The 16774-nt window shown below is 35.5% G+C and overlaps 1 protein-coding gene across 6 annotated transcripts in view; it reads left to right on the top strand.

Moving 5' to 3' along the window:
* CTNNA2 (catenin alpha 2) overlaps positions 1–16774 on the top strand; it is a 969847-nt gene that overhangs the window by 927924 nt on the left and 25149 nt on the right. For 3 of the 6 annotated variants that reach the window (XM_064573571.1, XM_064573570.1, XM_064573569.1), the window contains one exon: positions 966–1100. The exons of 1 other annotated variant lie outside the window; for it this stretch is intronic. In XM_064573571.1, coding sequence (XP_064429641.1) covers positions 966–1100 — 135 coding nt within the window. Of the gene's footprint in view, positions 1–965; positions 1101–11872; positions 12017–16774 lie in introns of all 6 variants that reach the window. 2 more of the 6 variants (XM_064573568.1, XM_064573566.1) reach the window with 1 other exon arrangement.

The following is a 16774-nucleotide window of genomic DNA, read 5'->3' as shown; positions in this document are numbered from 1 at the left end:
GTTTCATCAAGGATCTGGTGAGTGTATGTCCTTTACAAGTGCCAAATTGAGCCAGAACTATGGGATAGCCTGCAGAATCTTGAAATGAACTCCGGATAGCAATAGAAATATATTTCAATGACTGAATAGCCATTGGTATTGAAGCCTCAGAAATGCTTTAGGGAGTCATGTAAATGTCTGTGGAAGTGTTCAGCTAAGTTCAGTTGTATCTGATGGACATCTACCCACTAAGTAACGAAGAGAATTCAAAATCCTGGTCCTAGTTGACTCTGGAACAACCTTTGAAGAGTTCTGTTTTTACTCTTAGGAGTTTGTTTCAATTGGCTTCACACTCATTCTACTTAAATCTATTGCTCTAACAGTGGTCATGATCCTTCTCAGAGTCTCTTATTTAAAGAAAGTTTATAATGTTAAAATTTTGATGAATATAAAAATCCAAAAAGTGTAATAGGCTTCCTTTAGTGAATGATACTTTTCTGAGAAAGCCAAAGGAAACAAGTGATTTCTGCCCCAACTAACTGAATTGAAATTCTATCCTATGCTGTGTCCCAGAGATTGCTACCCAGAGTGATTTCCTTCTAGCTTCTGTTGCTTTTGTTGCCCATATTAAAATAACTACACAGGGTGAATGTTGGATGGGCCACTAGGAAAAAACCTGGAGAATATTTAGTTTTCTTAACAGTTCAGAAGGCAACTAGTAAAATTACTCATAAATGTGTACAGAAGTTCCAATAAAACTTTCTGGAAGATCTTCAATATTCTTTTTATAGAATTGTATCAAAGTAGAGCTGACCATCCTAAACTACTGGCTGTGGCCTTCCTAAAATGTGCTGTAAAGTGAAGTTAAATGGATGTAATTAAGGTATATGACACTAAAACCTTTTCTTCTTATAGCTCTTATAAAGTAAGTATTAGAAACTGAAGAGTACTTACTAATTGAGATCACTTTTTTTAATGTTTTATAGTGTCCTGATTCAGCATGTAAGCAGGATTTATTAGCCTACCTTCAACGAATTGCCTTGTATTGCCATCAGCTTAATATCTGCAGCAAGGTGAAGGCAGAAGTACAGAATCTGGGAGGAGAGCTCATTGTGTCAGGGGTAAGCCGGGACTTGGGCTTCACAATTAAGGTTCCCACTGTTGTACTTCCAAGGCAAGCATTCTTGGCAACAGTACTGCTAAAAACACCAAACTACAGTGATTCATAGGGAGTTTGTTTGTTTTTTTTTTTTAAATAAATGTTATCACCATTATTCCAGACCTTACAATAACTCACAGAGAGCAATTTGATTTTCCAATTACCCTGTGTTTATACTAGCCTTGTAAAATCTCCATTCTTCACAAGAAAACTAATTTCATAGTCTGGAAACTCATTGCCAAGCTGTGACTATTATAATTATTTGGAGCTTTTATACATTTACTCATTGTGAGTCTACTTCCCTTTGTTAGTCCTAGTAATTTTCAGTCTCTGTTCAGGAGCCAGCCTCTCTATGTGTGGATTGTGTTCACATGTTAGAGATGATGAAAACAATAGGAATTCATTCATCAGGTTCCAATGCATACTAGGTTATCAGTAACCCTTGAAAGCCAGAAAATATTCAAATTTAATACAGGTTGATGTGCTGTTGCCAAAACTAACATAGTTGTCAAACACTAACAATTATGTATTCTTTGCTTAATCACTCCAGTATTTCCCTTAGTATCTGGTCCACTTTCATCAAATGTAAAGAAATAAGTTCGATTAATAGAAGCATTATGATTTCTTGGCAAGATTTCCAAATGTATGTGTTGAGGTTCTTCACCTTGGCTTCTCCTCCCTCAGTCCCTTTCTTTGAACATGAGGTGCCATCTATTGTAAACTATTTGCGAATTCCAAAGTGTGGCTCTGCCACCTTTAGTTCTTTTCCCAGTCAACCACAATGCTGCCATTTTAAGTGTGGCATTACCAGGAACATAACATGATCAACATGGTGAATGCCTTATGAGAATCAGACTGGTCATGAAGCTCAATTCTTTACTGAGACATTTTCAGAAATTCAGCAGTTTGACCATTTAATAAAAATATGTGGAAAAATCATTCTTGAACCCAAAGGTTTCAGGTTCTATATTGTTTGGCTTGCAGAAAACAGCTGGGAAAAGAGCTGATCTGGCTTGCATGGAGATGCCATCTGGAAAGCCTGTTCCATGCAGTCTCACCTAGAGTCCAATAAATTGGCTATTTTATGCCTCTTCCCAAAGCATAGTCACCTCTTTGCATTTCCAAAATGATCCTGCTTCAACATTCTTCAACAACCAAGAGCAATCTGTCTTGCAATGTGTCCTTTCTGCCGAGTTGGTAATTACCAAGATTCTCTCTGCCAAGAAGTGATCAAAACATTGCATATCCCTTGCTTCCTTTCTTATCTTCAGACTCGATGGTATAGTCTCCCATACCATTCGGCTTTCATGTCCATCTGTATATAGCACCTGTGGAACTGAGTGCTTTTTGTTTAGCTTGCCTTGTGTGCTTTCATTTGTCACTTTCCAAATCTTATTATTTACATGGATGCGCAAAGCATCTTTGTGGATCTCAGACTCCACAACCTCATCTAGGTATTTGACTGGCAGAGTTGCTCTCCATTATCCTCTCAATACCCATTGTTCATCACTGCTTCCAGAGCCTCATTTCCATTGTCTTTTCCTCATTTAGATGTAGTCCAAACCATCACTGGCTTTTATAACTTGCACTGTTGGCATTTGTAGAGGTGTTTAAGATTGAGAACACCATCAAGAAGCCTGTTTCCTTCTTTGAGTCTTACTGGCAAAGTTCAAAAATCCTTGCATGGGAGAAGGCTTCTTTCAGTGGAATGTTATATGACTTTATAATAATTCTGTGTCAAATGCATCATAAAGGTTTGCTATATATTGCTCAGTTATGGACCTGCTCTTGGCCTCCTCATTTTTTCAAAGCTTGGTTGCTATTTGGTGCCATACCTGCATCTGTAGTCTGCTGTCTTTGCCACTTCTGCCTCCATCTTATTCTTCATCCTCCTTCACTGATGGCCAATGAAGAAAAAAAAAATCAATGTTTATTTTGCAAAATAACCACAAATGACTGCCTTCAAAGTCCTGAAAGAGTCAAGAATGTAAGACCCCATACACACAGACTTTTCAATGATTTTGCCAAGAAAATGTGCCCATGCTTTGGGCCCCATTTATTTTATTGTCTGGCATGACAAAGTTGCTACATTTTTAAGGAAAAACACTATAACATGCAATCAAAAAAAGAGAAACGTTTGAATCTTCCTTCCTTTTTCCTTATGTGTTTATGTACATGGGGTTCAAGGTTGATGCTTCTCTGAAATATATGAAAGCCCCCAAGAAGGTATACGTGTTAGTAGTCAAAATTTCCCCTACAATAAGTGATTTGGGTAGGTTATTCCCATTTTGCCAAGAAAAATCACTTGAATTTCAGTGCTGAGAACCATATTTTTAGAGCCTTGTGCTAGCATGATGAACAAAATGCACATGTGCACAGTTATGTACCATGTCAGCAAGTGTATGTTTTATGTGATTCTGTGTGTACAAACTGGGAAGGCTTCTGTTGTATCTGAGTTTGGCTTGAGTGGTTGTGGCAGGAAACTTAATAGGTCATGGGCAGAGGGACAATGGGTACAAAAGCTCTTGAATCATGATGGCAAGCTAGAGAAATAATTCAATCCCGGATATATGCCTACATGTGCTCATTCACACAACTGCTGTCTAAGAAGCACCATTAATTTTCCGGCTAAATATCTGTTTTTAAAGTTATTGGCTTACGTCTTTCTCACCAGCCAAAAAAGTACTGTTCTTACTAAATCTCAAAGTAGAAGATGTATTTGTGAGCCAAGTCAGCTTAAGCCATTTGTATGGTTGCTAAAGGGGTCAATGGGGAAGAGAAAATTAAAAAACAAAAACTAAAACTAACAGTGCTAGAAATGCTAACGAGAAAGTAGAGGAAACCAAAGTCCAGAATATTAAACATACATTCATTTATAAACTGGCTTTATTTGCTTAGTGTTTGTTTATTTAATCTCTTAAGTCAGTTGACATGCTTTTTGGAAAAAGAAATGTTCAAAGAAGAAAAGAAAAAAGAAAGGGAAGGAGGGAGAGTAGGAGGGAAGAGTCATGAAAGAAGGAAGAAAATAAAGGAAAGAGAAACTTAACCATAGCATATTGTAAATTATTTTAGTGCAGGTAATATCCACTAAACACGACAACATTATATTCACCATGGCAGAAAAGTTGAGCCAATTTTTTTCAAGTATGTAAACATATTTTGAATACAAGTTCGTTCCAATGCTATGATGTGGATATTACCTCTATATTTGATTGTTGTGTTTTTAATTTTTTTCATTAGGTTTCAGAGGTTTTAATGGATTCTTTTAAATTTTAAAATGAAGATTTACATATGGATCTGGAGAAATAAAAACCATTCCATAACCTTTGATTAGCTACCCTAAAATTTATACTTTTGAATTTTTCTGAAGGAGACTGGAAATGCTACTGTGGAATTTTAGAATGGAAAATGCTAAGCATCAAGCATTCTGATAAATCTGAAAAATTCCACCTAAATTTTTTTGAAGTTCAAATACATCATTAAAACAATGAAGCCAGAACACAAGAGCAGTTAACCCTACATTGGACAGGAATTCAGTGTTTAGGTTAGAGACGGAAGGACACAGATTGTAAGTAATAGTTGACTCCACATGAAAATGCTACAAATTTTAATAGATTTTATTGCATATAAATATCTTTTTCTCATAGTTAACAAAATATAGGAGCAGAGTTCGGAGGCGAGTAATGTTAGTTTCCTACATCCTCAGCCTGATGGAATGGAGCCCTACCCTATTCCTGAGGGATTGAGTAACCTGGTCTAATGTGCACTTTTGTTCTTTGCCATTTAAATCTCTCCTTTCCAAATTTGAATCCCTCTCAATTGGGTTATGGAGAGAAGCTTGACAAGGTGAACAAATATAATTTGTGATACTAGTAGGATTTGAATTGGTAAAGAGAAAATTGGAGAATAAGCGGTCAGTTATAGTCTCTATTGCCTATGTTTCACATCATTAAAAAAAATTGGACTCAATTAAAATCAACATGAATATTCATGGTAATAAATGAAAACCATTCATACAATACTAGAAACTGATAATGGTCAAATCAGTCCTACCTGACTATGGTATGTATAAAGATACATATGCACAAACATACATATGCAACAAATACACATGATTTGATATTTACTCCCTTACTCCCTGAATAAACAGTAATCAGGAACTGAACTAGTGGTTGATAACTGTGACATATCTGATCCAAGACAGTTTAGGGAAAAGAAAACGTGGGAATTATTTGTACAATGCTATATATATTATATATTTTAAAATATATACTATAGATTATATTTTTATACATTTGTATTCCATATTTTAAAAACGTGATTTGTTGAGATGAGAATTGCATTTTATTTGAAAAATTCTGTATTTCGTCTATAAAAAATAGTGTATTTTGTAATGGGCTGAAGCAGTCATTGAAACAAGTGTTGTACTTAGTTGATAGCCTTATTCTTTTGTACAACTTGTACCCTTATTTGGGGAGTCTTTTTTTTTTTTATATATTCTGTCTATTGTCGATTCTTGATTATCTCTACTGATCGGAATGTAGTAGTAATGGAAACAAATCTAAATTGCTAGCTATTTCAGTTTGGGCTCTGGGATGCATTTCTATGCTTCATTTGAAAAAAAAAAAAAAAGGCTATGTATTCAGGAAATTAACAGCAGTTCCAAATAATTTTCTCCAGATTTTCAGAGGGGAGGCCGTTAAGTGTTTGGGTTTTACAGACTTTTCCTGAACTAAACAGTAGGAGAGTCCAGATCTAGAGAGAGTAAGACTAAAACAAACTTCAGATTATAAATCTGGATAGAAGGATGGTGGAAATACTCTGTAGCAGTAAGAAAATTAAACAAGTATTTATCATTGGCAGAATGGCCATAGTTCTTTGCATATACTTTACTAGTAAGATGGGTTGCTGAATAATTCAATCTTTCTCCAAAAAGCCTAACCCTCCCAATCTGTTATGATAGTAAAACTATAACCATTTAAGTTCTGATTCCTGCATTAAGTCTTCCTTAGTTACATTTATATCAGTGTACATGGTCATTGATTTTTTTAAAAGATTTTATTTATTTATTTGAGAGAGAGAGAATGAGAGAGAGCGAGTACATGAGAGGGGGGAGGGTCAGAGGGAGAAGCAGACTCCCTGCCGAGCAGGGAGCCCGATGCGGGACTCAATCCTGTGACTCCAGGATCATGACCTGAGCCGAAGGCAGTCGCTTAACCAACTGAGCCACCCAGGCGCCCCATGGTCATTGATTTTTATACAACCAAAATTATGCAAACCTTCAGGGAAAAATAACCCTGAAGTGATTTTTCAGTGCAAATTCATTCTCCCAATGTTATAAAAGTGACATTTAACAAACTCAAGGCGTTACATGTGAAAGAAATTGGAGATGGGGATTTTTATAAGAAAAGTGAAAATCTCCTTGAGTGCCAGGCATCATAGGAAGTTTTGAGTGTAGTGTACCACACCTGTCAGGTGTCTCCCTAAATTTAAATAGTCTTGTGCAAAGGAAGATGGTATATTGCTCTGTTATAAAAAGTAGCTCTGTGGTTACTCGGTGACGGTGACCCTAAACTTATCAATTCAATCTATTCATTAAAAAAAATCAGTTTTTCACTGATGAAATTAAACCAGTTGGTTATCCAATTTGTTTTATGCATGGAAAAAATTCTTTATATTCTAATGCTCTCATTTTAAAGTAAGAAGACTCATTTGTGGCAAAGTTGGAACATGAACCAAGCAAAGAACTCTTTTTACCTTAAGTGGAGACGTGGGTTGACCTAACTTGGATCTACTCAATGGATTGATTTGATTGCATCACCTGTGCTTGTAAATGGACACATTTCTATTTTAGTTTGAGGGCGTTCATTACTGCGCATTAAAGTAGAAGTGGCTAGTGGCTTTATGAAGAATGTCTCTGCCTCAGAAATGTCAGTGCCATTACTTGTCCTTCAGTCAGTGAACTTTCATTCCTTTAGGTTTTAGAAGCTATTCAAGTTTTGAAAGCCTCGAATTAAAAAGAAGGCAAATAATTCATACCTTAATCTATTAGAAATTAATGTTTTAGATTTCATTAATATTCAGACCATTATTTGGCAGCCAATGATGAGTAATATTTCATGAAAACTTGGAAATTAGACACATGGGAGGTACCTGGATAAGGGACACTAATTGTGCATAGCTTTTGATATCTGTGCAACACAGGCAAACCTATTGAAGAAGTACTTGTTTTATAACATTTTCCCATGAGACATATTCTAATTTTGAGATACTGTTTGTTATAATTGATTTCATCCTAAGATGTTCTTTCTTTATTAATATATTTTAAATAATTAATGTTTATAGTAGTGTCTTAGGAGCTGTCTCCTCATTTTAAACTAGTTTTGGATATGTGAGAACAAATCCAGATAATACCTGTTCCCTTAAATTGAACCAAATAATTATGGGAAGCCACAGTGTTGGATAGAATACCTTTATTTAGAAACAGCATCTGTAATTTAGTTTATGTTTTCTGGTTTTCCTGTGTACACTTGGATTTGTCAGCTTTAGTCAAGAAATACATTATTTTGAATTGGTTACCTAAATCCATTGTGATTTTGTTTCCTTGTTCTTACTTGGATATACCTCAAGAATTCCTGGACTGAAGGCAGTTGGAAGAAGAAGAAGCTAAAATGTGAATAAGTTGATATAAAAATATATAAATAAATAAGAGAAGATGAATATTAAAATCTTACACTAAATATTATCTGGGGAATCTCATGACTGACTTTGCATAATTTTCCATTACCTCAGATGACTCAAAATAAAGGAAATTAAGAGACTCCATAGAAAAACTGAGACTGGATTTTATGTTTGGTACTAGATTTGATAAAATTTTGACAATCCTATTCTAGAAAAAAATGAGCATTTCCGTATATTGTTCCTAATTTCTAATGACAAACCAGCAATCAGAGCTTCAAAGAGTTATATACTTCCTGTTCACATAAGGATATTTTCTGATTCATTGAACAACATTTCTAGGGTGTTGGAACTACTTAAAAGGCACAGTGCTAAATATTGGTTGGGAGAAGGTATTCAAAGTCCTTTATTTCTAATAGCAAATAATTTCCATGAAGAGGATAAATTTTTCTGTCCATTGTGCTTTTGTTAGATTGTGTAGTCCATTGGGTTTTCTTTTTTTTTTCATTTAGTTTCTCATCATCCTGTTTAGCTCTCTCAGCAAGAACAGCAGGGTGTCTGTTGATGGCTATCTCTGTGTATTCACTGTTGTTCTTGATTTACTATATTCTAGAAATAAAAGTGTATTTAACTTACTATCTTCTCCTTCTTTCCCTACAGATTATTTTGTCAAATGCTTTCTCCAGCTTAATTTAAATGATTTATGAAATACGGCTTTTATCACAGCCCTTAGGAGAGAAATATGTGCCATGTTATGGCCCATGTATCTTACAAGTAGGAAAGACTTCTGGATGGGCAGTGTGTAGTTTTCTTAAGTTCAGATTTCTTTTACTGCTTCAGAACAGATTATCTTACTCTATCTTGAACAGTCATTTTCTTTGTGGGCAATAAATATATTTCAAATATTTCATCCTAATCCAATTTCCTTGAAGGCAAGTCTTACTTAATTTAGACTTTAATCTTTTCTTTCATCATCAATACTATATCTTATTTTATTGCTTTTCTCTGAACACCTTCATCTGTGCAGATGCCTTGCTGATAATGAACTTGACTGGAACTCTGGCTAGATCTTCTGTCAAATCTGCACAATCTGTATCTTGACCTCTTTCATCCATTTCCTTCTGCAAATCTATTTCTCAACTTAGAGAAGTTCCTGGAGAAGTTCCAGTCAGCAGCATCTTATACGAACCATGTACTCTTTTAAGTCCAAGGTTCTATGTATGAGACATTATGATAAAAGAAACTCAAAATAGAATCTCTTTATCTAGGAACTCCCAGTTTAAATCTGTTGCTATCAAAATTATTTGGATTCTGTCTTGCTGAGATATTTCTCTTCAATAATAACATTTTGGTCAGATTGCATGCCAACTGCCTGATCGTGTCTTCCACGATTAATTAATTTATAAATACACCTCCAGATTATTCTTTCGGAATGTACAAATTATTCCACCTGACTTTTCTTTATCTTTTGCACTAAGTCAAATAAAAACACTTTTTCAACAAGCAAAATTTTGAAACCAATTCTACATCTCTGATCAGAATAAAGTTATAACCATGACTTCAATAATGGGGTCTCTTGACTGAAATCTTACAATCACTTCATACCTTGTCTTGAAAGGCTAACTCATCCATTTATATGATATCATAGAAAGTATGAATCAACCCCATAATTGTAGTGACACTTAGTTTTCATAAAAATGTCAAGAGGCTAGATCCTAAGAAGAGTTGGAAATTATCTGATCCTGGCATTGCATTCTGTGTCAAAGAAATTTTTTTTAACTAATATAACTAAAGACATTATTGCAATCAATCATACTAAATTCACCTAAAAAGTCAGCACAGTTCACCACTCTGCATCCTTTTGATGCAGCCTAGTTTTGCATTGGGTTCCTGAAGTCATGTTCCATTTCCAAATAAGCAGTAGATAATAAGAAATATCAGTAGATTATAAGTTAGTTTTATTTCAATATTTAAGTGTTTAACTCCATTTTTATTCTGATTTCTTAACATTGGCAGATGTGTACCTTTTTTGTTGGGTAGTAAAATTTTTAAGGTGTTTATTGGAAGAATGAACAATTGCCATCAGTAATCTTAAAATAATGAACTTTAAATTTTGTATGAAAGGTGAGATGACACAAATAAGTTTCTAATACATAAGAATAATTTTTGAAACTGAGAAATAATGGTAAATGAATAGCACATTCCCTATAATGGTAAAGTAGGAGATGCCTAATTTCTAAAACAAATGGGATCATTATAAAACATAAAAAAGCAAGGATAAGCCAACTAGTCAATGATCCAATAAGTAAAAATAGGAAGAAAATAAGGCTTCATAGGGCCATTAATTGTGAAAATTCACAGAAAATGAGCTGTTGAATGTAGAATTTGAACTTAGATTTAGAATTACTGAAAATAGAAATATAATAATACAGAGAGGGAAACATACAGAGTATCACTGCTTCCTCTAATAAGCACAGAAAACGTCAAGTATAAGAAAAATTCCATTTTTTCTTCATAAATTCCAGATATTTTTTTCTTTTCTATTGTCTATAATTCTCTAAAGACATTCTTTAAATGTCTCTAACATTTATTTTGAAGTGAAAGATGGGAGTAATGTTGCCAAATCCATTATCAGCTTGAATTTAGTAGCATCTGTGTTTCAAAATGCTCCTAACCTGCCTATTTTGCTTAATTTTTAAATTGTGATTATTTAATACACTTACATATTAGTGAGCTAAGAATGGCAGGACTAAAAATAGAATTATATTTGCTTGAAACATAAGAAAAAATCTTAAATAAAGAATATTTTTATCTGCATATAGAAACAAGCTTTCTTTGAGCTTTACCCATTTATGATGCCATGAATTGTAAGCTATTACTTTTACTAAAATATTTTCTGTGGAAAGAGTGGGTTTCACTTTTCATATATCCCACCAGGCAGATAAAAATCTGGCTTCCATGTGGATGGTTTCTGGACCTACCTGCCCTTCAATATCACCCCTTTTTATCATACTACCCACTCAACTTTGAGTGGGTCATCATTTTTAACTTCTAAATCTCCATTTAAAAAAAAGATCTTAGTGTTCTCCATATTATTCTCCCATCTCGCCTGATTTACTTCCCCGCCCCCGCCACCCCACCCCCCCCACCCCCGCAAATGGACTCAGAGGTTAAATAAAGCTATATGACTTTAGCTTTCCTGCATGTGGCACAAATGTTTGGTCAGTTAGAATCACTGGGTCACTTAAACTTGACCTTTGACTGTGGCAGTGTAGGGACCCTATGGTTATAGAAATCTTGATTTTTCTTCGATTTTGAAGGTGGGCTCTAATAACCCCATTTAGATATATGTTATATTCCGTACACACAGAAAACCTGGTCAAGATTGACTAATATTTTATGCTGAAGATAACATGTTAAGAAGTAGAAATAGGCATTGGTTATTGGCTTATCTTTTAAAATGTGCCTGTCACACAGCCCCTCCTTGGGTACAAAAAGGAAGAGTAAAAAGAGTTGCAGTTGTAGCAACAATGAATGCATTAGTTCTTCAGTGATTCCAGTAAAAGAGGTAAGTATCCTTTTAGTACCATGTACTGGCTGGAGATGCAGAGGCCAAGGGCTTGATGAAGGTCACACAGCAGGGCAATGGAACTTCCAAGAAAGACATCTGAGATTCCCCACATACCGTTCCAGGCTTTAAGAGCTGCAGCCCTTGCTTTCTCTCTTGGTGATCTTCAATGCTTTAAACAGGGGTTTCATCCCCTTTGAACTCCACTATGATTGTCCCTGACAATGCCTGACAAGGCAGGGTGCTTCTTCATTCTCCTTCTCCCAGATGGTCCATTTATCTGTTCAAGAGAGCCAATGAGGAATTCATATGGCCGGGCTGCTTAATATCACAGATGCCCACCCATATCTCTTTCAGCACCTAATTCCTTCATATGCCTCTTTCACCCAATGACCCACTTCCCTAATCCCTTCCCAATAGGGTACGTTTTTTTATTTTTCTCTTGCTCTCTCTCTCACTCACTCTTTTCTGTATCTCTCGGAAATCAGACAGGAGTTCAGAGCACTTTCACTACCTTTTATGAGGTAGATTGTGATGTCATAGATGGGGGCAGGGCTAGTCAACTTTCTACCCACCTCCCAACCTGTGCTGAGGGAGCTCCGATCGGGAGTGGAAGCAGTGATTCCTCCATGGTGAGTAACTTTGCTTTCTAATGTAATCTGTCTCATTGTAAATATTAATTTTGAAAGCAGGTGGATGGGGATTCAAAGAAGTAAAGATGTGACCACTCAAGTCTTCTTTATTTACTATTAACCAACTTTGGGCAAAGGATCTACGTATTTATTCTTTGTATGATTTGAGAATTCCACAGCACAGACATATTCTTCAAGCATGATCTAAACTTGAGATATAGAAATGGTATTTCATTCCTTTATTTCTTAGTCTTTCTTCCCATTGGGACTGAAAGTCACTGCATATGTGGAATGAATCCATTCTCTAGTTCTTTGGTGAGCTTCTTTAAGGAAGGCTAGTTAAGAGAATGTGTTCTTCTTCATTTGAAAGATTCCAGGGTCACAAAATATCCTTTATTGATGTTGGCCCAGAGAATCAGTCTGCTCTTTTAAAATTGTGGGGTAAAATTGTGAAGAAACTGATATATAAAGAATTAACAAACTTGGTTTTGATGTAAACAAATGAAAACATTCTAATGTAAAGAAAAAAATATTTAAAACAAAGGAGTCACCACTCTTGCAAGATTAAGGGTGCAGCCATTTCAAGGTGTCACAACCAAATTTGCTAACTTTTTTGTTGATGTTGTATGTCATAACACTGATGCTGTTTTGTAAGATTTCTTTGTAGTTAAGAGCTGTGAAATGTCACTGTTCTTTGTTTCATTTTGGTTTCTATAATACTGATTAATCCTTTTGTATGCCTTAGTATTTAGAAAGAAAAAAATCAACTGGAGTGAGCATTTTTCCTCCACTTGCCTTGTTCTCTCCAGGGTACCTATTAAAACTGTCAAGATGTCAGCTTTTATATAAAAGGGCAAAGGAAGTTCATGGAGGTGGTTAAATCTTTAAAGGATGTTGAAGCATCAGGATGGGTGTTTTTAAAAGGGTTTGACCATCAGAATTTGAGGCCCTCTTAGTTTTCATGGGGTGGGATAAAAGCTTCTTGGTGTGGATCATGGGTATTAGGAAATATGTTAAGAGGATATCATTCATTTTCTTCAAAGTGTACATCCCTAGTTAACTGCGTGTGGATATTGGTGTTGGAACATTGGAGGCAGTTTAAAAGGAAGAGTCCTTTCTCATCATTAGCTTTTCTGTTATATGTAGAAACCTCTCTCCCTCCTGCCCCACCAAGTTATGCATTCTTAGAGCTCAAAAGCACTAGAGCTAATCCTGTTCTTTTCATTACCTGGGGTGAAGTAGCATGGCAAGTTCTGAAGTGATTTTCCCACCTACACTTTCTAACTTAAAGAAGTGACTGTAATGGTAGAGATTTCAGGTACAATAATGAAAAATAGAGCATAACTGGCCAATAGGAAGACTTAGGTGATAATCACCTATAGTCAACTTCATATTGCAATTTGGGGAACAATGCCAAAGTCTTATATATTTGGGTGATCTCTCTCAAGTCTTTGGCCTGCCTTCCTTTAAAAATGCTAGCCCCTCAAACTCAGGTAGAAGGAAACCTTCAGTGCCAGAAAAATCTAATGTCTAACTATAGCTCAAGTTTTTGATGTCTTTTATCAACCCCTCATACAGCTGCCAGGTAAGAAATGCTCATATTTACAAACAATCATCTTTAACTTCGTGAGTTAAGAACAGTTGTGTTGTGCACTTGTGCAAATTCAGAGAGTCTATCATGGAATGCATTGTGCATGCACTTGTTTATCTTCATGTGCATGTTTCATTTATAGTGGCGTTCATTATTTTTTAATTCATTTGTATGTATTAAAATTCTAATTTAAAAATACTATATATTGTGCTGTAAATAAAACAATGAAGTGTAACAGAAGTTGAATTAATTTGGGGTCTCAACACTGGTAATAGTAATTTCATTTCTGTCACTAATTAGGTAACTGAAAGAAAATTACTTAGATCTCTTGCGCTTCAGTTTTCTTTGTAAAGTGGTGATTGATTATCTACAGGATATATCCTAAAGTACCCTGCTCTAAAATTGTGTGGTTTTATAATATATTTTTTAAGAAATTGCTTATGGGAAAAAGACTGAATAGTTGATGAGACATTGTTTTTGTATGAGACATAGCATTCTATAGACCAGAAAGAAAAGTTCAGTCCAAAGTAGGTTTCAGAATGTACCCTATATTTGATGTAGTGTTACTTGTTTAACGAGCGGGCTCTGTTCTTTTAAATGGACAATGTCAAACCTGTGTTAGTTAGCTATGTCTTTTTGGGGGGGGGGGAAGCTTTTATTTATTTATTTGACAGAGAGAAACAGTAAGAGAGGAACACAAGCAGGGGGAGTGGGAGAGGGAGAACCAGGCTTTTCTCCTGAGCAGGGAGCCCAATGCAGGGCTTGATCCCAGGACCCTGGGATCATGACCTGAGCTGAAGGCAGACGCTTAATGACTGAGCCACCCAGGTACCCCTAGTTAGCTATGTCTTGATTTGGAAGATTGATTTGTTTTTTTAACTCCATAATTTTGTTGTTCTGATATTTTGAGATTAAAAAAATCCTTAACTACTAGGTAATAGATGGATCTAGATATCACTGGGAATGTAAAATTAAAAACTACTTATGCAGTATTGTAGGAATTCTTTTGTGGTATTGGTAAGAGTTGATAAGTAGAGAATTGGTGGGTATTAAGGTATGTGTTATATGGGATAGAACACATATAGGGCCTGGCTCCTGCTCTTGAGGAATATGCAACCTTTTTGGGTGTCTAGACATGTGCCAAATGTTAACTTAGAGGTGAAGGCAGTACATGCCTAAAGAACTAATATATATTCTTGTGGTGTTGGGTAGACTGGATTGCACTGGGAAGGCTTTTTGAGAATCTGAGAGCTTCAGCTCACTTAGAACACAGCAGTGGTTTAGATTTGTGTTATTGCACATAAGGAGAGCAGGGAAGCATTTCAGGTCATCAAGACCATGGAATTGTAAATCTTGCAGAGGAGGTCTTGTGTTTAGATGTGCCATGTATCAAAGCCACACATCAAAATATTTACATATAATCCAGCCCCATACCTTTCTGAGCCCTTCCCTTTAATCATTTGCTGACTTTATAATATATGATAGACCTGTTTAGAAGTTTTGAGGAGGCTGCAAGCGAGTGAAGTGTAAAGATTATTTATTAAGATGTAATCAGGCAGCCATTTTCTCAGTTATAAAAAAGGTCATATCCTCACTCACAGCCAGCAGAAGAGAAATAAATAAAAGGGAAGGAATTAGGGACAGGAGACTCTATCTCTGAGACATTCTGATTTTCTGACAGAAGTGGAAGGGGATTATGTTACCATTGACAAATTTAGAAATATTGATGGCCGTGAAGAAATGCCCATAAGCTAGAGAATCCATGTAAGCAGGACAATTTTCCAAAGCAAACAGAAGGTTCTCTGTGTACTGAGCAGGAATTATGTCAGACTTTGCTCTCAAACAGCCAATTTTGAGAAGGCTTAATCACTAAAACCTCACATGATTATATAAGTTTCCTTCCCCAGTGCACTTGGAAAGAGGGTATTCATCTGGGCATGATTTGCCCACATTGACAACAAAGCACACTTATGTTTGAAAGCTTCTCTGGTGCTGTAGATTCATAGATGATTTGCAGTGTATACTTTGCATCACTTAGAGAGCACTATTTCTTGTATTTCTTGCCATCCAAATTCCTTCTAAATTATTACTTTGGCTTTTCTAATAGACTGGAATTCCATGAGTAGAACTGCTTTTTCACCTATCCTAGATTCTAAAGACTTAGTTTACATCATCCAGTAAAATGTTTCTTAATTTCCTATCATGGCATAAAAATGAATTTCTAGAATATGCCATCTCAGGAAATCACTTTCAAAAGCAAAATTTGTATATATGGGAATGATGAAATAGCATGATCAGTCTGTGTTCTCTTAGAAATAATTTTTCCCAAAATTCAAGTAGAACTTAGATAAAATTTTGTCAAACAGTATAAATTATTAAAGGAATATTAGAGATATTAGAATTATGTTTGTCTCAAAAGAACAATGATAAATGCTGGCACCTCTAGAGGTGATTCTATATCAGATTATAATTCAAGTGTTTATTGAGTAAATAATATGTGATATTTACTGTCCTGTGAATGGACATGGAATTAGCATGGAAAACAGACCCATAATCAGTAACTGTAACAGTAATTATAGGTTTTAATAATCACTGTAACAGAAATATATACAAGGTGATGTGGGCATTCCTGAAGAGAAGGAGGAAGAGGAAACTTCATAAAGGGGGTAATATTTTTTTGAACCTTCATGGATAAGTAGATGAGAGTTTCCAGGTAGAAGAGGAGAGAACGGATTAGCTCAGGAGAGGAACAGAATGCCCATAGTTTTGAGGTATAGATGTATTCTGTGCTGATTGGACCTGAAAATGTCAGAGATGGGTGGAAAGATGGAGAAAAGTAAAAAGTGGAGTTAGAAGTAAGACAAGTAAAAAGTGGGGTCTGGATAGCAAAGAAAATTTTCTGACCTATTCTGATTTTAATGAGTGTTTCTCACAATGATCAAAGGATCATCTGCATGCCAAACCCATCAAGTGGTGGGAGAAGACTGCTAAAATGCAGAGCTGTGGCTAAAATGCAGACCTGTTAAAATCAGTATTGTGGGGAGTACATTTTAGAATCTGTAACCAAATACCCCACCCTACCCCCAGGTTTTAGAATCTCTACAAGGCAACAAAACTGACTCATTATGTTTCTGTGTTCTTGGAAAAAGCTTCAAAAAAAAAAAAAG

Source organism: Mirounga angustirostris, unplaced genomic scaffold (genome assembly GCF_029215605.1).
Source record: "Mirounga angustirostris isolate CCGP_5_RB_7025 unplaced genomic scaffold, mMirAng1.0.hap1 SCAF_10, whole genome shotgun sequence".
Taxonomy (NCBI): Eukaryota; Metazoa; Chordata; class Mammalia; order Carnivora; family Phocidae; genus Mirounga; species Mirounga angustirostris.
The sequence above is the reverse complement of the archived record's forward strand: the minus strand, read 5'-3'. Positions and strand labels throughout refer to the sequence as shown.